Raw genomic sequence first — 21,262 nt, 5'->3', positions numbered from 1 at the left:
TCCCAGGCCCCAGGATCACATGCTGAGCCGAAGGCAGACGCTTAACCAACTAAGCCACCTAGGCATCCCTGAATTAATATTTATTCATGAGGGACTCCTGGGTGGCTCAGTGGTTAAGCATCTGCCTTCAGCTTAGGGTGTGATCCTGGGATCAAGGCCCACATCAGGTTCCCTGCAGGGAGCCTGGTTCTCCCTTTGCCTGTCTGTCTTTCATGAATAAATAAAATCTTTTTAAAAATTAAAAAACAATTTATTCATGAAATGAGTAAAATGTGGTGCTTCCAGCATTCTCAGTGGCTTTCCTTGCTTAATCACTCAGCTGACCGGGAGAAATGTTAAACTCTGACCAGCACTATTCTTACGTGTAGACTTCCAACATTAAGAGCAGTAGATGGCCCCGCCGTCTCACAAAGAAAATCTCATCCTACATCCCAATACCCTAGTCAAAAATTCTGGGGGCACCTGGGTGTCCCAGTCGGTTAAGCATCCAACTCTTGATTTCAGCTAAGGTCATGATCTCATAGGTTGTGGGATCAAGCTCTGCCTTGGGCTCTGCGCTCAGTGTGGAGTCTGCTTGACTCCATCTCCCTCTGCTCCCTGGTCTCCTCTCTCTCAAATAAATCTCTTAAAAAAAAAAGAAAAAGAAAAAAAAAAGAAAAAAATTCTGAATCATTAGTTTTAAATTACTATGTATTTATTTAGACCTGATATCTTGGTGTGATCTTTCTAGATGATCTGATTTAATTCTCCCGTCAACACTCTGTAATGAGACCTCTGGTCTTGGGGTACAGATAAGGAAATGGAGAAGCAGGAACTCACCACACTTAGAGTCCCTGACTGCTGCTGTCCCCAGGGGTTCCTGATCACAAAACTAGTTCAGAGGTGAAATCAATGCTCCCTCTTCTATCCGCAGCCTGCCTGGGAGAGGGCCCCTCCGTGTGGAAGTACAAACTTGGAACATGACCCAGAACGACACTTGGCATGTCTCACAGAATGGCTAATTCTCTATCATTTAAAAAACCAAAAACAATTTTTTTTTACCTCCTTTCTTATCAGAGCTGAATCACCAGTTCCAATAATTCCTGTTATTCATAGCCAGCCCCCACCGCCCACTACGAAGATTGGGGGTACTTGTATTCACCCCGGGACACTGGCCAGTTCCTAGCTACTTTATAAACATGTTGCTTCACTGAGGCCGAGCCTGCTTTAAACAAATTGCTGAGTCTCCATCGCCTCTGTTTAGCTTACCTAATGGTGACTGTCCCCCAGAGGAGACATTTGCATCCCAACACTTCATTACCTCCCTGATGTCAGGAAAAATGCATCCTGAAGCAGAGCTGGCTCCAGGAAGGGCGTGCACAGGGCTGCGGCCTGCTGTTCTGGGGGGGGGGGGGGGGGGGGACACCGCAGGGAGGGGGTCAGCCGCAGGAGCCAGGCTGTGGAAAGCAGGCTCCTTGTCACCCCCAGCCCCTGACTAAGCTACCGCTTCCCCAGTTGAGGAGCACAAGTTGGCTCACCTACATAAAGGCATTTTCTCAACGGCACCTTGCAGACAGTATTTATCACACTCGCCAGTAATTTGAGGAACATTCGAAACAAGAGATATGAAACAGGGATTTGGGGATTATCTGACAGTTGGAATTGTTCCCATTCATTCTTGACAACGCACAGCACCGTTTCCATCTGTAAACTAGCTATGTCAATTTTTTTCTGACAGCTGTCGAGGGTAAAACTGGCGGAGCTGTCAGACGCACACCTGGGTGAATGAGGCGCACTCCCCCGAAAACAGCTGGATCTCCCACCTCGGTATCTCAGGCAGTGCTGGGCAAAACCAAACCCCCCGGGGCGTGGTCGCTGAAGGAATGAGTGCGTGAATAAATGACCTAACCGCTGGGCCCCTAAGCCCCCCTGCAACACAAGGGTACCCCTTAACCCAGTGCAGTACCGCAAGCTTTCAGTAAGGTAACCTCCGACTGGCAGCACCGCATCTCCAGAAGCCTGTGCCTATCGCTTTCTCTTAGCTGGGTCCCCCAAATCCCCCAGGTGCCTGACATGGCCGGGGGCGCCGCTTCAGGATCCTGCAGGAACCTCTGGCAGGAGGCTACCTGAGTCACCCAAACACCCCATCAGCCCAAGCCCTTCCTTCTCCACAAAGGGACCCCTCCCTGATCTGCAGACAGGAGCCCTGTTCCCAGGGCCCACAGCCGCAGCCCTGGGGCCACCAATGGTTTCGCAGCAGGCACTTAATGAATTATTTTCAGCTTGTTCTAAGTTTCAAATTTCCAGTTTTTCTCTCAGCAGGACAAAGACTTAAAAGAAATGGGTAAGGGGATCCCTGGGTGGCTCAGCAGTTTGGCGCCTGCCTTTGGCCCAGGGCACGATCCTGGAATCCCAGGATCGAGTCCCGCATAGGGCTCCCGGCATGGAGACTGCTTCTCTCTCCTCCTGTGTCTCTGCCTCTATCATTAATAAATAAATTAATTAATTAATTAATTTTAAAAAAAGAAATGGGCAAGTGGGAAAATGAGTAAGAGAATTTGGGCCCCACAAAGAGCCTGGGTTCAGCTCCCTCTTGACGCGGGCAGGGAAGAAGGCCTAACAGAGTGGGAAGCTGGCTGGGTCGTCACAGTCCCAGGCTCCAGTAGAGGACGTCCTGGCCGTCAGTGGCTAACTCAAAAATAAGCATTTGGTGAAGGGTGGTGGAGCTGGGAGTCTCCCTGGCTCCAATGCAACGCAGGAGGGAAAAGGAGGGAAAAAGAAGACAAAGGTTCTGGGAGTCAGAGCTGGGGAAATGAGGCAATGAACGAGTCCTCTGAAGACCACTCTCAGCCACTAGGCTAGAAAGTCAGCTTCTGCCAATGAGACCTACTTGGCAAAGGTCACCACTGTCCCTCTGGTGACACACTCTAGCTAACGCTGGGAGCTAAAGGTAGGTCGTAGCACAGGCCGATATGCGGCTGGAGAAGGCGGCTGGAGAAACACTCCCGTGCATTCAATGAAGTAGACCATTTGAAAAGAATTACCCAGATTCTGTCACAAACACAGAGGAAATGGGGTACCTGCATGGCTTGGTGACTGAGCATCTACCTTCGGCTCAGGGTGTGATCCTGGGGTCCTGGGATCGAGTCCATGTTGGGCTCCCTGCAGGGAGCCTGCTTCTCCCTCTGCCTGTGTCTCTTGTGAATAAATTAATAAAATCTTTAAAAAAATAAAAAACTGAGGAAAAAAGAATCCTGGTGAAGGTATCTCTTCGATATCACAGCTCTGCGAGGAGGTCTATCCCCCACTTTGACCCCTTGGGACACATGGAAAAAATCCAGAGGTTGGCAGAGACTGTGGTACCCGAGAGGACAAGGGCATTCGCCGTGGGCTGAGTGCACCATGAAAGAAAGGATAAAAGGCAGTGAGTTTCTTACTCAAAATCAAAGAAATCAACGCCAACAATATGAAAGTGGTATAAAAAAAAATGCAAAGAAATCTTTGGGACCCCCGGACCAGGGCCCAGTTGAAGCAGTACAGCTCAAGGAAGGATAATAAGTACTCAAACGGAACAAGAACTACATTTCTCTAAGAGCAAACTTGGAGGGCGTTTAAACGGAATTCCAACCCAGATTGGTGGAAGCAGCACTCACGTAGTAAGCCTGGTGAAAATGCGCTTCATCGTTGTAATTAAGCTACCGAACAGGCTGTCTCCTTAACATGAGGTGCATTTTTGCCTCTGGAGAGAAGTCAGCAGAAGACAGGATTTACTGGCTGTTAAAAGTGAAGGCAAATATGCGGGGGGTGGGGGGGGTGGGGGGGGTGGTAGATTAGGCGCCTGCCTCCAGGGCAAACTGGCTACTGGTCAAACTCTCAGTCCCCTCTGCCCTTGTCCTGCCCGACCCTCCAGAACAGCAGCGCGTGTCCACTCCCAGTACTGTTCCCCACCGATTAACAATTCCTCCCGTTTGGCATGTTCCTGTGAAACTCTCTTCGCAACACCTTGAAATACAACTTCTGTGAGCTGTACATGTATCTTGCCTCAATATTTTCCTTGTTGCCATCGGTTTGGTTCTGAGTGTCTCATTAGTAAGACAGGCGAGACGGCAAAACACAGAATGGTAAACATTGCATCCTTCTGTGCCTTTTTTTTTTTTCCTGGAAGGAGAGGGAAGGAGTCTTCCCGATTTCAGAATTCTTGGTTTTCCCAGGTATCTATCACAGAAATACCAGAACCATTTCAAGTCATTCTCCTCTGGTGGTATCTCCTAAAATTCATTTCCATGCTGCTCCTTCACGCAACAGAACTAAAAAGATCTGCATTTTGTTCAGAAGCCAGTGATTCAGAAGCAGGGGTTATTTAAAGATCCTTTTCAATTTCCTATTTTGTTTTAACATGTGATTTGGCCAAGAAAAGAGAGGGCATTCAAAGAACTTTCTTTGTAATTTAAGATTTCATGAAAGGGATGATGGGTGAGAAGTTGAAACCAGAAGGAACATGATTTATAATAATCATCTCTCTTAAAATACACACACATACACATATGCAAATAAGTATGCATATGTTTATAGTGATGAGTGATGAGGAAAAAAACCGACAAGGAACCCTTCTTTCACTGCAAAATTGATAAACTGTAACTAAATCTTTGTTAGAGCCAAGCTTAAAATAAGAACCAAAAACTGCCCAGATATAAAGCGACAAGAATTCAGTGTGTGAAAGAGAAGCCTTGTGGGCGGAGGTCGGGGGAGAAAACAGGGCTCCAACTCCATGCAAGGGCAGGACCCATAAAGGATCTGGCTGCAAAAGGCTCAGAAGCGTCAAGTGCTCCCACCTCCCACCCCACTACAGAAGCCCAACTGCCCAGAACAAAGGCAAACTTCTGATTTGGGACTGGGAGCAGCAGGTACTTGTGAGAAACCAAGAAGACCCACACACTAGCATCTAACTATTTTTCACCACCACAAGATGAGAAACAGCAACACAGATCTAATCCACTATAATCACTGTAGAGTTGGCACAGGAAACCCCCAAATTACTCTGTACAGTAGGGGCACAAACCACTCACAAAATAAACAACCCTTGCTGAAGAGAAGTTCTCAATCCTAAAAACCCCAGGACAAAGCAAAACCATGAATTTTTTTCTGCAGCTAACAGAAAAATTAGGATCTCCGCAAGAACTCAGGAAAATCAATGAGAAACCATAAAATAAGTGTGATTAAAATGACTCTTTAAAAGGAAGAAGAGTTGAAAAAAGGGACAAATTGAAAATGAATCAAGGATAATTCCAGAAATGGAAAAGTCAATCAATGAAATTATAAACTCAATGAGCAAAATAAAAAAATTAAGGCTGAAAACAGAATTAGTGAGACAAATATACAAAAGTTAATGAGAATACAACACAGCGAAATCTAAAACATATGAAAGAAAAGAGGTTCAGTACAAATCTAAAAGAAAACACCACAGGGAAGAACAGCGAACAGGAATAAGGTAATGCTCAACAAAATAAGAACACCCTAAAGTTTCTTAATGAAGAACACAGAGAGGAGAGACCTACACACAAGAGGAATTTTAAAAAAAAAAAAATCTGGGCGGCTCAGGTGTCTCAGCGGTTTAGCGCCGCCTTCAGCTCAGGGCCTGATCCTGGAGACCACGGATGAGTCCCACATCAGGCTCCCTAGAGGGAGCCTGCTTCTCTCCTTCTGCCTGTGTCTCTCAATATATAACTAAAATCTTAAAAAAAAAAAAAAAAAAAAAAAATTTCCCTGTCTTAGGGGCGCCTGGGTGGCTCAGTTGGTTAAGCATCTGACTCTTGATCTCAGCTCAGGTCTTGGGCTCAAGGTTTTGAGTTCAAGACCTATACACTGGGCTCCAAGCTGGAGGTAGCACCTACTTAAAAAAAAATCCCTGTCTAAATAGTGGTGAAACCAGAACACCAAAGACAAAATGAAGACGAAATTTCATACTTATAAAAGAGTTCAATAATCCCGAAACATAGCCCTAAGCTCCATGAATGTGGAGATACAGTGAATACGCTCTCACCCTCTGCCTCTCACATTCGGTGGAACAGGTCCAAGTGCTGCTCGCTTTCAGAAAACCTCAACTTAGTCTGAACTTTTTCAGACTGAGAAAGCCCTACAGTCTCCTGCTTGTGACACATCCAGAGACACCAAGCCATGTGTCAACAGGGTCCTGGACCTTCACTCCATACCACTAGATGTACACCTCTGTCACTACAGTATATGCCACGCTTCTGTATTACAGGCAATTCTTTCTAATGTCTAACTACTCCAAGTGTTGAGTTCTATAACCTAATTCACCCAGCAATAAAGTAGCTCCAGTGTATTTTGATGACAAGAACCCCATCTTGTGGCAAACTTTTTCAAAGCCAAGACTGGCCGTACACTGCAGCGCCATTCTCATTCTGAAGATAAATCTGCGTTGAGAAGTTATCATCTTATCTGCTTCACCAGACACAGTATCTTACCCGGCATTTATCTTGTGTCTGTGATGGCACCAAAGGAGGCAGTAAATCTGCAGAGCACAGTAATTCTGAGACTTTGTGAGTTATTTTCAAGTGAAAGCTGATCGTCTTTGTGAAGCTTACTGCAGGAATATTTTAAGAGAAAACCAAATACTGACTCTGGGCTGGCTTCTGAAATTTATCATCTGTCTGTTCTAGCAACGGTCCAGATATTCCACCTTCTACAAGATGAACACACTGAGCTAAAGCAATCACAAGACAAAAATGCCCCAAACCTCTGACAAGTGACACCCTAATTACCACCAAACACAACAGTGCCACCCTGTACAGCAATACACCTACCTAGGTCACAGCATTCACACCTTAAGCCTTTACTCAGTACCTTTACTCAGTAGCTTTTGTCCTATTTTACAAGACAATAAAACTAGATTGTAGGCATCATCTCCATCTTCTTCCTTTAAAAGGAATGTCTTCGGCCACAACCCCTGCCCCATTCGGCTTTTATTTAAAGAAATTTTGAGAAGGTTTTATTGTTAATAAGATAAAAAATATATAGCATTGAACACAGTGCCTGGCTCTAGAACATTAGCAATTATTACTGCTTCTATTATTGTTACTACTGTTATTAATGACAGCAGAAGGCTGGAAAGCGGGGGGGAGACACCACAACAGTTTGTGTTAATCTTCCTCTTTATCAAAACTTAAAGAAACATCTGGCACGAACAAGAAGCCAAATTATTTTTACAAAAAGCAAAACTAAAACAATATTTTTGTTTTCCCACACACACAAAATCGGGCTTTTAAAGGTTAAAAAAAAAAAAAAAAAAAAAGACATTAATATTAAAACAGCGTTTATTTGTTAATGTAACATAGGAAATTAAAGCAAGTTACACTATCTTTAAAAACACAGCTAATGCATTTTAAGAGAAACCCATCCCTCCCACCCCCAACCCCAGCCCCACATGAATTAAGAATCTAAGAGAAGAAATAACCATAAAACAAAGTTTTGTGGAATCCTTCATCCAAGAGTGCTTACATGATGATTAGGTTAATATTGCCTTCTTACAAAATTTCTCTTTTCTATTAAAAAAAATTTTTGTAGCCTTGATTGTTTATTACAAAAAAATTCAGTACAAAAGTTGTATATATTGAAAAATGCCCCCCTCACAGCACCGTTATATATATAGCAGAGAGTAATCAAGAGCAGACTGCTGGTCTAGATGGAGCAATCTGCAGATTATACCCAGACACACAGTGGTTCATTCACCCGCCCGTCCCCTCCTCCTAAGAACTTAAAAAAACACACACATACAAAAAAATGTCAAAAAATTTGAGGAACCCTTTCCAAACAGTACACAGTTAGTTCAGTGTCAATAATTCACATCTTGCAACCAAGTGTATGGATATGGTTTCTTTTACAAAACTTTCAGTGTCAAAAAAGGAAATTAAGGCCATCAGATTCGCAGCTTAAAAATTCACATAAAGGAAATACAAAAATACTCTGTGCTTCTGAGAAGGCTCTGCACTGCGCGTTGGTAAGGATTACCATGCTTCTTTATTTGAGGAAGACGGTTGACTGGAGAAGTTTACATAATTGCACAGCTTCTATTGGATGCTCTTGGGGTTCCCTGATGAGGAAAAGTAGGAAGAAAAATCAGTGCTAAGGAAGTAGATGACAGTTACTTCAAACTACGGCAGAGACTGGACAAATCCATATTACCTGACTTCAAATAAACCCTTAACTATTCCTCTCTTGCCCTTTTTAACCTTCTCTTACAGACATCTTCCAATAAATTCCAGAACACTGATCATGAATGAACTCCAGCTGCACATTCAGATCTGGAGGAGCTTAAAAAAAAAAATTCTGATCTAGGTCCCTAGATCAACTCAGTGAGAATTTCTCATTTAAATGGGGAAACGTATCTATTTATATGTAATTTTAGAGCTCCCTAAGTAATTATAATATGCAGCTGAAGTTGAAAGTCGCTGTTCAATAAATAACCTCCTTTTATAACTTTGGAGAGAGGAGGTCAGCAGACTCCATTCTGAACCATATCAGGGAACCCAGCTGGCTGGGTCCTCCGCTTGTACATCTCCAAACATGTGCTCTGGTCTCGTCCTCAAATGTGAAGTCAAAATGGCTCCCTTTTGCCACTAATTCTTTAAAACCTCACAGTCTGACCTGTGACGAACCACTAGACTGGACTGAACCTGGCTTCTTGAAAGGCACCAAAAAAACCTTATCATCAATTCGGAAGGCCACTGAACCCATTCTTTAATGTGAAGGCAAAATATCTACCCTTCCATCTTCCCTCTTTTAAACCTTGAAATCATTGCCTACTCTGATCACAAAAGCTAAAAGCCTCATACATCTGACTGCTTTTCCTTCTCTCCCAACTTTAGTCATACTACGTCTTTATGAACCTCCATTCACATAGTCCCTCTGTGTCTCCGCAATCTTCCTTCTGGAGTCAACCACGGCAGGTCTCAGCTGCTTCTTGGCTCCATCGTGTGCAGAAGCTATCTGTCCAGGCATCTCAGACCGCACACTTACCTCCAAGCCTCGTCCCCTGTATGTCTGACACACACCAATAAAAGTAGACAGATATGCTTGCCCCTTAAGTCCTGACACATCCCCTGTGATGAACGAAAGATCACCTCAGATTCTCTGCCACTCCTCCCATCAAGAGTTGAAGACTGTTTACCCTCACCTAGGACCGGAGATGGCTTGGAGACTCACTTTGGCTAAGAGAAGATGGGCCTAGCCTTTAAGAGATCTGGTGCTCTCTTTTTCACCCTCATGGAAGCCAGGCACCATGTTATAAATTAAGCTTGGGCTAAACTACCAAAGATAAACCAACAGGGAAAGAAAGATGAAGAACATTCCAGCCCCAGCCACCATCCCAGCTGAATGCAACTGCATCATTAACTTCACTCTCCATCACGTGGAGCAAAAGAACTGCTCAGTTGAGCCCAATCAAACCACAGAACCATGACAAGTAAGAAATACTTGTTTCAAATCACTAAGCCTTTCTAGGGTGGATGGTAATGTGGCCAACAGGTAATTCAAACACATGGAGAACACCATCCGTCTTCTGATACCCAAACAACTGCCATCCTTAGAAATACTGGACAAGCATACTTCCCAGAGATCTTCTCAACTATTCTGGTGGCCCTGTCTCCAGCATCTGCCTGCTACAACTCATACTCTGAGCCACTTGTCTGGCACCCTGAGATAACTGCTATTTTACTTCCAGGCATTAGAATTCTTCCCAGTAAAGGACAGGAAATAGATGTTGTCCTTGTTTCTTGAGAAAGCTAAGCCTAAAGTACCTGTTCTTAAACAGTCAAAAGTCCTCCAAAATGTATGAGGAAGTATCTAAAAACTCATTCTACCTCATACAACCCACTTCAAGTGGTTCTCTACTCTGGAGGCTAACCATGTCCAAGAATGTTTTTTGGAGTAGGGCTGGGGTCACTGAAGCAAAACAAAGAGATTTATAAATCTGTGAAGTCTTATAAGGATAAGGTAGGGATTTTAATTCATCATCTGACTCAAACAGCTTGAGAAGATAAACTGAATGCTTATTACTTATTAATAATTCCAATTTAATTAATTAAAATCATTTGGAGTTTCTTTATTTCAAGGGCTCTCAAAAGCCCAAGCATCAGCTAAAATCTATCTTGTAATTAGATGATTAGGAACTTAATATAGCAAGAATTTTGTTTCCCACTGCAGGTGAACATTACTGTTTTTTCTTTTTTAAGTTTATATGCAGATATTCTAAATTAGTAATCTAAACTTCTCTATCACAGAACTCCAGTAAATAATTGTGAGCATGCATTCCAACCCGTATATACTTATTTGCAAGTGATATACACGTCCTGTCATTATAAAACAAAACTGAAATCTGATGTGAGAGAAAAATGTTTTAAAAATAAGTGCTAGCATTTTCTTCCAATACACTAATATATTCTTCTGGAATATCCCCTCAGGAAAAACGAACCAACTCCACCTGGCCAATCACTTACGTGGTTCATCAAGTAACAGGGAAAAAACCAAACCTACTATTGATTTTGTCTTTATGTAATTCTGTCAATAAAACTTAATACAAATATATTAAAGTAATACCTGCTGGTGGAAAAGCTCTTCCTCTACAACCACTTCAGGTGCTTCTTCCTCCTCCTCTTCTTCTTCAGGTATGGTTGTTTTAAAGACTGTACTTCTCTGAGCAACCTCCTAAAGACAAGAGTGGCTTGATCTTAAGTTAAAAACCATACTTAAAAATCACAAAGGCAGTTGGGATGAGGGAACTTTTCTTTGCTTAAGAAGTAGCACCTCTCCTACATCAGGGACTACTTTTTTAAAAAGAAAAAAATGGTTCATCAATAGCTTTAGCTACTGAACAGGAAATTTTGCATAACTAGTAGCAGTTCTTAGATTTGAAATATTCTCTGCAGGGGAGCTACTGATGTCCAATGTGAAACACCTGCTGCGAAGTTTCCAATGCTTTTGATCCCATTCTGTTATTAAGAACTCTGTGAACCATGTGGCACACTAGATTCCTTATAACACTCAATGTGAATTCAGAGTAAAGATCCTGGCTCCTAGCAAAAAGAAGGTACTAAACGCTGAATAAAATGAAGGTGAAGGCCGAACAAAAGCTGTGATCTCAGGCACCATGGTGTTAACAGTCCACCTTCAGCAATTCGTTCATCTCAGGAAATGGAATAAAGACAGATGAGCAATCCCTACTAATAACACACTTGTGAAGAAGCTCCAACGGATTTCACACGGAAAACAGTCCTGTCACTCACTGGAGGCACCAGAGAACACAACCATCTCATGTGCAGATGACTTTCCTGGAGGGAATGTGGCCTTGCATGATGCACAGCATATCTGTGTGAGCAGAAGGCTGACCTGATGATCTGGCAGCAAGTAAATGAGTGTGTCCTACAGAGCACTGCACAGCAGCTCATCTTATTCTGTACTGAATCCTAAGGTCGCTCAAGAAAGACAACTCAACAGACAAAGATGCTAAAATTATGTCAGTATAAAAGCTTATCTGGAATCTAACACACAACCAGTTAGTTTAAAATGGCAAGAGAAAAAAAACCAAAAAGCCCTATCCTACAAATGAAAGCTCCATTTTAAAAATGTCCAAGGATATATTTTATAAATGAAGCAAGGTAGTACTTTGTGGGGAATTTTGATTATTGTTACATGGCCAAAGAAGATGGATCGTTCTAAGAGTCTCCATTAGCCAGAAATTTCATTTCTGGGAGATCAGTCAGTGGTTACATACACAAATAGCCATTTCACAAATAGCCTGCTTTGACCAAACCCACTGATAAAAAAAGCATGTGAATCCTTAGATCAATCATAATTCTTTGAAGTAAAAGATGGATTGGAGGATGGCAACATACAAAACAGAAAAAGAGGGATCCCTGGGTGGCGCAGCGGTTTAACGCCTGCCTTTGGCCCAGGGCGCGATCCTGGAGACCCGGGATCGAATCCCACGTCGGGCTCCCGGTGCATGGAGCCTGCTTCTCCCTCTGCCTATGTCTCTGCCCCTCTCTCTCTCTCTCTCTCTGTGACTATCATAAATAAATAAAAAAAAAATTAAAAAAAAAAAAAGAAAACAAAAAGAATTCTCAAAAAAGCGCTCAGAGTACCCAGCTTTCTGTAATTCACCCTAAAATGTGGCAAGAGGGGCACCTGGGTGGCTCAGTTGGTTGAGTATTTGCCTTCGGCTTGTGTCATGACCTTGGGGTCCTGCATCAGACTCCCTGCTGGGCAGGGGGGGCAGGAGGACCCTGCTTGTCACTCTGCTGGCCACTCCCTCTAATTGCGCTCTATCAAATAAATAAATTAAATCTTTAGAAAATCTGCTAGAGAATTCTTACATTCCAGCTTGAGCAGCTGCTGACAAGCATATACATCTCATCTGGAAATATGGGTTCTTAAATTGTGTGACAGAAGAACATTGTCCACAAATGCAAAATGCAGAAAACAGCAACTTGCCCAACTAAGTTAATTATAAATTAATTCAATTTAGCTACTTTTAATATAAGCCTGTTGTTAAGCACTTTTCATTTGATGACACTTAAAAACCAATTACTTTAATGCAGAAAGCCTGTACAGAAAATGAATATGCTAAATAATGTCTAAAAATTGTTAGAAAAATCATAAAACAAATTTAGAACCAAAAATTGTTGGGGGGTTTAGGCCCAGGAAACTGTCAAGGTGCTAGTAGATAAATGTCTTCATCAAAACAATTCCTCTCAGCAAGATATCCAACCCTACCAAGTGCCCTGAAAGACACACACAGATTGGTCTGTCTACAGAATGTATTCTCAACAGGTCCCTGTTAAGGCCTTGTGCACATCACATGATTCAGGAGTGCACCAAAACCAACGGGTCATGTGGTCACCTCAGCCAACTCTGCTCAGTCACAACATGCTGGCGGTGTGAAATCACTGTGGTGGGGGTATGGGATCCCCACACCCCAGAAATCAGCAAATGTTATGTGCAGATCAGGACGGTTTCTGTTGACAGAGGAGCTGACTGTTCAACTCTGATCTCTCTGTACACACAAGTAGTCATTCACATAGACAAAAGTTTCAGTTAGGATTACATTCCAGAAGGCACAAAGAGACTGCTTTATTTCTTATTTCCCTCATAGAAAAACATTTTATTTCAGCTTGTAGACATTTACTGTTTTTAATCCTCTGGTACCCCCTTCCTCATTTGTCAGTAAGAGCCCCCACTTTTACCTGAGTCCTCATCTCTCCTATGCTGATAGCACAGTCAGCCACAGTGAAGAAGAGGATGAAGCTGTTGGGAGGGAGAAGGCAGCTCAAACTAACTGTCCTCCTGACCCCAGGAACGGGTTTAGAGGTGAGCCTGTGACCCAAACTGGTACAATGCAAGGAAAGCCCAGGATGGAAAACTCACGGGAACATGGCTCAGTCCCAAAAGCCAACCTCAAAAGATGTACCTCCAGGAGCATCCTGCTGGGCAGGGGGATAGATGCATCCTGCATCTATCCTGTGTCAACCAAGGAGACACTCATAAAACAGAGACACGAAAGATCCTTGGGGATACTGGGTGAGCCACTAGATCAAGTCCACGATCTCTGGATTTTTGGTTTTGTGAGCCCATCTATTCCCATTAGAGACAGCTTAATTGCATTTTCTGACATTTCCAATGCCTCAGCAAGAAGAAAATATACATAAAAAATTCAACGGACTTAAGCCAATTACCTACAATCTTACAGAAAAATGGTCTTGGGGCACCTGGGTGACTCAGCGGTTGAGCGTCTGCCTTCAGCTCAGTTCGTGATCCTGAAGTCCTGGGATCAAGTCCTGCATCAGGCTCCCTGCAGGGAGACTGCTTCTTCCTCTGCCTATGTCCTTGCCTCTGTCTCTCATAAATAAATTTTAAAAAATCTTAAAAAAAAAATCTTAAAAAAAAAAAAGAAAGAAAAGAAAAACGGTCTTTACAGTGGTAATTATGGATTGCTGCAAATATGATCTGGGACCTACTAATAAACATGATTTCAGAATTAAAGGAATAAATACCAAATGTATTTATGTTGTCTGACAACCACAGACAGAAAAACTGTATTCATGATATTTTCCTCATTTCTCTCTTTTTCTTTTTAAAGATTTACTTATTTATTTACTTATTCATGAGAAACACAGAGAGAGAGGCAGAGACACAGGCAGAGGGTGCAGGGAGCCCAATGCAGGACTCAATCCTGGGACTCCGGGATCCCACCCTGAGCCAAAGGCAGAAGCTCAACCACTGAGCTACCAAGGCATCCCACTTTCCTCATTTCTGACAGAAGTCACTTAATAGACCATAGCAAGCAGAAGACAAGTTTGTTAAAAAGAATAGACAAACCAACCAACCAAATGATCTAATATTCAAGCGTTTAAATTATGAAGGGAAATCCGAGCTTTATAAAGTCAACTTTATGGGGGCTCCATTATAGTATCCCCTCAAGCTCTATCCCTCTTCCTGGGACCTACTTATTCACATGTCACTCTGTTTGAGGAGCTTTTAAACCTGTTACATTCCAAACACCTCCTCCAAGATCACTTCTAACCCGAACACGTTTTTACAGAGAAACAAATGGTACAGATGATGACCCAAGGGTTCACAAGAGCCTGTTGCCTCTGCCAGGGACCCTCATCACAGAGCTTGGCAACCTGAGATCACTACTCACAGCCAGGTTCTGAAAGAGTTCTGTGTCCTGCCAATCCCAGACATGAGGATAATGACCCGCACAAGAGCTGCAGTCAGGGCAGCACCCAGGAGCCAGCAACAGCCACGGGGGAATGGTTCCAAAGTGCTGAAGACGAGAAACGAGCAACGGATTCCGCAGAGAACAGGAGAAAGATCCAACACCTTGACATGCGCAAGTAACTAACTTGGCATGTATAAACTGACTCCCCTACCCTGAGAACCTAGCTGGGCATTTGGAGGTGAATTCCCCAGAGGCGCCTCAAAATCTCACACAATGCTTAAGTCTACAGTGAAAGAATCACAAGTCGTTTCATTTCCAGACTCAGCATGAGGTTAAGGGAACTCTTCACTCGGCAGAAAGTGATTCCACAGGAAGAGCAGCCCAAAGACCCACAGGTGCATACAGGAAGCAGTCCAAAGATCCACAGGTACATGACAGACAGGAGGGCCACGAGGCATAGGACTTGGGATGCAATACCTTAGACCCCCCACGGCAAATGCTGTTAGCTGCTTTATTTCTCTGAACTCAAAAGTGAAGGTCTGTGTCTAATTTTTTTTAATTTTTAGCAGGAAATTCTTACCGAATGCCTATTATGTGCCAGGGAAAATCATAATAGGTCCTTGCCCTCAATGTGCTTATGACTCTAGTGAGAGAGGCCAACGGGCCAAGCGCCATGCCAGGTAGGTCTGCACCTGGCATCACAGGAGCAGAGAAAGCAACCTGAGAGGGATACTGCAAGTTGACCTGCAACCACCCTCTCCTTTGCAGAGCCCCATTTTGCGGGGGGAGGGGGGGGCAGGTGTGTATGTGTGCACAGGGCATGGGTGTCTTCACGTGACAATGAGGGTAGGGAAGGTTCGTAAGAATGTAGGAATGACATGTTGAAAACATAAACCTCAAGCAGATGTACACTCCACAATCTTCAAACTCAAAAGAGTTTCATAAACAATCTGAGAGCTAGGAACATAGCTTGTAACATACCAGAGGCTAGAAAGATACATTCTGAGGCGTTTCCCAATGAGCATCTCATTTATATTATATCCATTACATTAGTATTATCACAGTTGTGACTTGTCTTATTATCCTTTTAAAATGAAATGAAGACGAAGAGAGGTGAAAGAACTTGCCAAAAGTCACAAAGCCAGTGTGCAGTGGAGGCAGAAACTGGAGCCTGTGCTAATGCTCAGTGCTCCACAATACACTCCTATTTCACTCCTAAAATGTGAAGTCAGCTTCACTTTGATTTACTCAGCAGCCTTGGTCTGGTGTAAGCAATCAGTTACTTCACATTTCAGTTTGACTTCTAAGAAGAAATCACTCTTACACAAGGAACTTTAGAGTGGAACAGACAGTGGAGTGAGTAGTACTGACAAAATGGCCTCACCTCTCCCTGAGAATTTTTCAATATAACCTTCACATCTTCGCCAGTGCCCCAAGAGTTCTGGTTCTTCCAGATGAGGTCAGTGGGAGGACTGGCTGTAACACCAGCATTTGCAGCCCAGATCTAGAAAAGAAAAGAGCATCAGTCCAGCCAGAACCCTGCCCTGCCCACAACCTAGTAACAGCAATGTAATGAGAAGACTTGAACCCCTAATTCTAAGTCTCAGAACTGTGTCCCAGCTTCAGACCTGCTGTACAAACTAGCTGTGTGTCCAGGAGAGCTTATGTAGGCCTTAGCTTCCCCATCCAATAAATGGAAATGATGATGTTCAGGAATCTTGAGGTGACATCTACATTCACCTCCTAGCCCCTCAATATGTCAGTTGAATGTGTGCAAGTGGCCTTATTCTCATCCATAAAATGGGACAGAGGCAGAACCTATAATACACGGGATTGCTGCAAAGAACAAAAGGATTAGCTGCAAAGTGGGTCTGGCTCACTGAGCAATGATTAGCCCTCCCTGTCGGCACTCAGCTATGGGTTTTATGGACCATTCCTCCAGCTTGGAGCCCTTGGACCCACTCCAACAGTATCCTCCAGCTGCCTATAGCAGTCAACAAGGAGACACTACTAACTCCTCTCAAACTTCTGCAGTAGACAGCCCATCTAGAATATTCTTATAGAACTGGTATGTCTCCAATCAGGGGCAATATCACCACACCCCATGAGTGTCTGAGACTGAACTCCAAAAAGCACACAAGGAATGAATAACCCATTAATCAATGATAAACAGGCTGCTATTGAAATAGGCAAACAAGTAATTACTCTCCCCTTCTCATAAGCACGGAAATTTTGCCATGTTTTTAATGCATATTATTGGCAAGAGTATTGGCAGGGCATAGATAATTTGAGTCAGAAAAACTGTATGTGAACCCTAGACAAATTACTGCAGCTCCACCAACCTCAGTGTCCTCATCTGTAGGGATACTACGAGTCCTGAGGTTTCTAGAAGACCATATTAAAACAGAAAAGTTTTATACCCCATAAATTATTTCACAATATAAATGGCTACATGATGGCAAAAGGAACACAAGAAATAGTATAGGCAAGTATCATTTTAAATGGAGAGAATAATCTATAAATTTCTGATTAGGAGGGAGGCTGTCCTCTTCAGATGCTCACCTGAAGCTGCGAGATCTTCCATCAGCATTATAACTAGAAAGGGACAGGGAGCTGTTTACTGGGATAAAACAAAAAGGAACTGGCTCTGGGCTGTTAGCGTCATGTAGAATGTTAGTGTTTTCCTAATTTCAAGCAATACTTTTTCACTAGTCCATATGGAACCACTGAGTTGGGTTTTGTATTAATTAGTAATAATCCTAAAATCTTGGATAATTTAATCTAAAATTAGTATGTTCCAGAGCTATCCTGTTCAACATGCTAGCCATATGTGACCTCAAGCATTTGAAATTTGACTAGTCAAAACTGAGATGTACTGTGAGAATATCTTAGTCCAAAAAAAAAAAAAAAGAGAAAAGGTAAAATATCTAATAATTTTTATACTGATATTTTGAAAGAATAGTATTTTGGATACATTACATTAAATAAGACATAGTACTAAAATTAATTTCACACCTTCCCTATTTTTCTTTAATGCAACTACAAGAAAATTTTAAGTTACATATTTATTTCTCTTATTTGTGTTCTAGTGTTTTAAACTGATGTTTGCTATTGCCCAGTACAACTTCATAGTTAAGATTACTTATCACTGCTATGTTCCAAAGAGCTTCTTATCCCATTTAATACTAGCTACTTAAAAAAAAAATTACATTTCATAGGATAATTGGATTCTCCACTAGACCTATAGTATATATCTATATCTATATACCTATATACCTATATACATATATATATATATGTATGTATTTGGTCTCTGAGGAACTACATCTAGTGGAAAAAGCAGATGATTGGCATAATGGTTTCACATTACTTTAGAGAGGTAGAGAGCACACTCAAATCTGAATCTTCTGAATTAAAATGTCAGATTCTTTCCACCACATTATGTAGCTTCAATAAGACACATAATAGGGCTGAACAATTTTCTCTCACTATAATAATTACTGAAGAGAAGAAAAGACAGTCTGGTTAGGATATTTGTTCCCATTTTTTACCATTACAAAATTAGCATCTGATATTTTCACAATGTGGTATCAAGTTCTTCAACACACTTTTTAAAAGAGAAATCCTAACCAGTTTGAGCTTTTGATCTTAAACACTAAGATGTGTATCAATCATAAATTTAAAAGTATGTGTTTAATATTTTTAAGAAGGATTGATAAAAGAGACAGTCACTTCTATATCCTTCAGGGATAAGAATGTAGACTTCTTTCACATCTATCAAAGTTAACACATTGTTTTTAAAATCTACTTATGAAGTTAAAGTGTCTGCTCCATGAAGCAACTTCTCTAATAAGTATGCTGTGAAATTTAGTAACTATTAAAGACATGGTATTTCAGAACACAGCAACAGTGAACCACTTAGAACCCAAATCAGAGTCAGAGTACCACAAAGCCCATCTCTTTTCAAATCTAGAAACTTAAACACTAGTAAAAACCATGTTACCCTCTATAAAATACTATGTTTAAAAAAGTGATTGTTTACAACAAAACCTAACACTTAATAATTTTTAATCAAAACATAAGTCCCTGATCCAACACCAGAGATGATGACTAAGGGTGAGGTGGGGCCTGGACACCAAATCACTACCCAGATGATGCTGAGGGTCACCCAAGGCTGAGGGTCACTCAAGTCTTAAGGCATACCTTAGCATTAATAGATTATCCTAATAGTTCTTTATGTCAAGCAGTATCTCCTGAATCAGACTGGGTTACAATTACCAGTCAAGAGACAGCTGTTTTATATCTACTGGAGTAGACAAAATAAAAAGAATTCAAAGGTCAATACTTTCACTTTTAATAGTCAATTACTGCTCTCAATAAGACAGAATTTTTAAAATCTTTAATAGTACTTGTAATTCCTTAATAACGTCAAAGATGTTTTAATGCCCATTTCTAAAACACTCCTCTTTAAGCCAAAAATTTCCTTGAATTACTTTAATTGTTAGTTAAGACAGTGAAGTTAAATTAAATAATTAAAATCACTTACTGTAACAGTCTGGCCTGCCTTCAGCACATATCTTGAGGTATATTTGTAACTGACTGATGTATCTCCAATTTTTCTGATCATTTCCCAGCCTCCCATTGGCTGATCCTATTCATAAGCAGAGTAAAACAAGGTCACATCAAGTATACAGAAAGTGATGGATAATCAAATGAATTTACACAGGCACTTAAACTAAGACAGCTCTGTGGCTGTCTTCCCATGATTCATATTTTCCTACCATAAAGAGAAAACATGGTTTTGGCATTCAGCAAAACAGTAGCTTCAACAATGCTACAGTTTTAATATTAAGGTACTTAATTTTAAAGAAGACAAAACTGGAAGAAAAGGGATGTGAACCAAACTCGATGGTCCATATTCACTGCTAGATCAAGTGGGTCTTTAAAATTTACAACATAATCTAGAGGTCATAATCACAATTATAAACATCTAATATTTGACTACTTTAAGCTTTAAAAATGCAAACACATAAGAAAATAAATCCTTTTTCTTTTGCACCTATACTGCTTCTCACATTTAACTCCCTTACCTCAAAGCATAACAGGCTGAAAAAGGGTCACTGATCCAATGACCAGTCCCAGGTCACAGCTACCACCTCTGGCCCACAACCTCCCCAGGGCTGCCTGGCACCTGAAGAAAGGTGCAGGGTATTTAAAATAATTAGCTACAGTCATCTATACCCATCTCTAACTCAAAGATAAGAATAAACCAGACTGAAAGCCAGCTTTAGAATAAGTCAACACAGGGCTGTTATGCTGTCTGAAAAACAACCGAACTACAACAATGGAGCAGCAGAGACTACTGTTGTTCTTCAGCTTTTAAACTCATGACTAAGAGGGCTTGGGGCCCGTTCCCTTTCCTATATGAACTGCTAGCTTTCCTTTGCCCATCCCAATTATTTATTCATACACACAAAACACACTTTTAATAGCTCCAGTGAGAAAAGGAGTGATTTTCATGAACATCATCTGATGAATCCTGAACACGTGCTTCAGAAAGTGACATCCATCCATCCCACTGCATCTCCATGGAACCCCCAGACCTGCCTTCCAGCATCATCTCACACTCCTTCATGACCTCCAGCTCCATCATGCCTAGCCAGGGAAGACTTTCACTACTGAGATCTCAAAAACTCCAGCTCGAAACCTCAGAATTTCCTATGAATACTTTGTTTACTTTTAAACAAATAATTTCAAGATAGGGCTCCACACTATTCTTCATACAAATCAAATCATTAGTATTCATTCATTTATTTAGAGAGAAAAATACTCCCTGCATAATTTGAGCCTGGGCTCATGTTTCCTTCCTTTTTTTTTTTTTTTGTTTTGTTTTTTTGTTTCCTTCCTTTTCTGAAGTTAACAACTGTGACAGGGTATCTCCCATTTACACTCACAACTCCAACTCTTCCACAAGTCTGCCTGGGGCCTCAGGAAGGCCACTGGGCAAGAATGACCAAGTGTGAAAAGCAGCTCTGGCTCTGTGAAGAAATGCTGAGGAGGAAAATCTTCAAACTAGTAAGTGTACTTCTTCCTCCTCCTCCTATTTTAATGTATACTTTCCTTCATGAATTTAAGCAAAAAGGAGGAGACAAACTCATTCTTGTGAAGATTACCAAATCCAAATAAAGTCAGAGGAATTATGACAATTGTACAATCATCTACCATCCAGCAAAGCCTTCCTGGAAAAAAAGGGGGTTGTTTTTTACCTGTTCAGAAGTGTTCTTCAAGCGTATAAATTTCCCATCAACATCTATCTCTTCAATGCAGACATTCCCAGTGGCTGAAGCAGAGTGAGAGATGCTAACGCTACTGCTGGCCTCTGACTCTTCCACATCAACTCTCTTCCTCTTTCCTCTAGTTGTGCGAACACTCCGACTTGAGGATGCTCGGGATACTGTCACACGAGACGAAGGGCTTGGAGAGAGTTTCAATCTACATGGGAAAAATAAACACTCCATTTATGAGATACTTATGTCCTTCCTACTT

At 41.8% G+C, this 21,262-nt stretch overlaps 1 protein-coding gene across 4 annotated transcripts in view; it reads right to left on the bottom strand.

The window, feature by feature from the left end:
* Positions 1 to 7,295: 7,295 nt before the first annotated feature.
* LMNB1 (lamin B1) overlaps positions 7,296 to 21,262 on the bottom strand; it is a 57,522-nt gene continuing 43,555 nt past the window's right edge. For all 4 annotated transcript variants that reach the window (XM_077911479.1, XM_077911482.1, XM_077911483.1 and 1 more), the window contains exons 7-11: positions 20,983 to 21,208; positions 19,263 to 19,367; positions 16,101 to 16,220; positions 10,594 to 10,701; positions 7,296 to 8,089 (exon numbers count right to left, since the gene is read on the bottom strand). In XM_077911479.1, the coding sequence (XP_077767605.1) occupies positions 8,048 to 8,089; positions 10,594 to 10,701; positions 16,101 to 16,220; positions 19,263 to 19,367; positions 20,983 to 21,208 (601 nt within the window). In that variant the 3' untranslated portion in view covers positions 7,296 to 8,047. The remainder of the gene's footprint in view (positions 8,090 to 10,593; positions 10,702 to 16,100; positions 16,221 to 19,262; positions 19,368 to 20,982; positions 21,209 to 21,262) is intronic.

This window comes from Canis aureus, chromosome 10, assembly GCF_053574225.1.
Source record: "Canis aureus isolate CA01 chromosome 10, VMU_Caureus_v.1.0, whole genome shotgun sequence".
NCBI classification, from domain to species: domain Eukaryota; kingdom Metazoa; phylum Chordata; class Mammalia; order Carnivora; family Canidae; genus Canis; species Canis aureus.
This window is presented reverse-complemented; position numbering and strand designations above follow the sequence as displayed.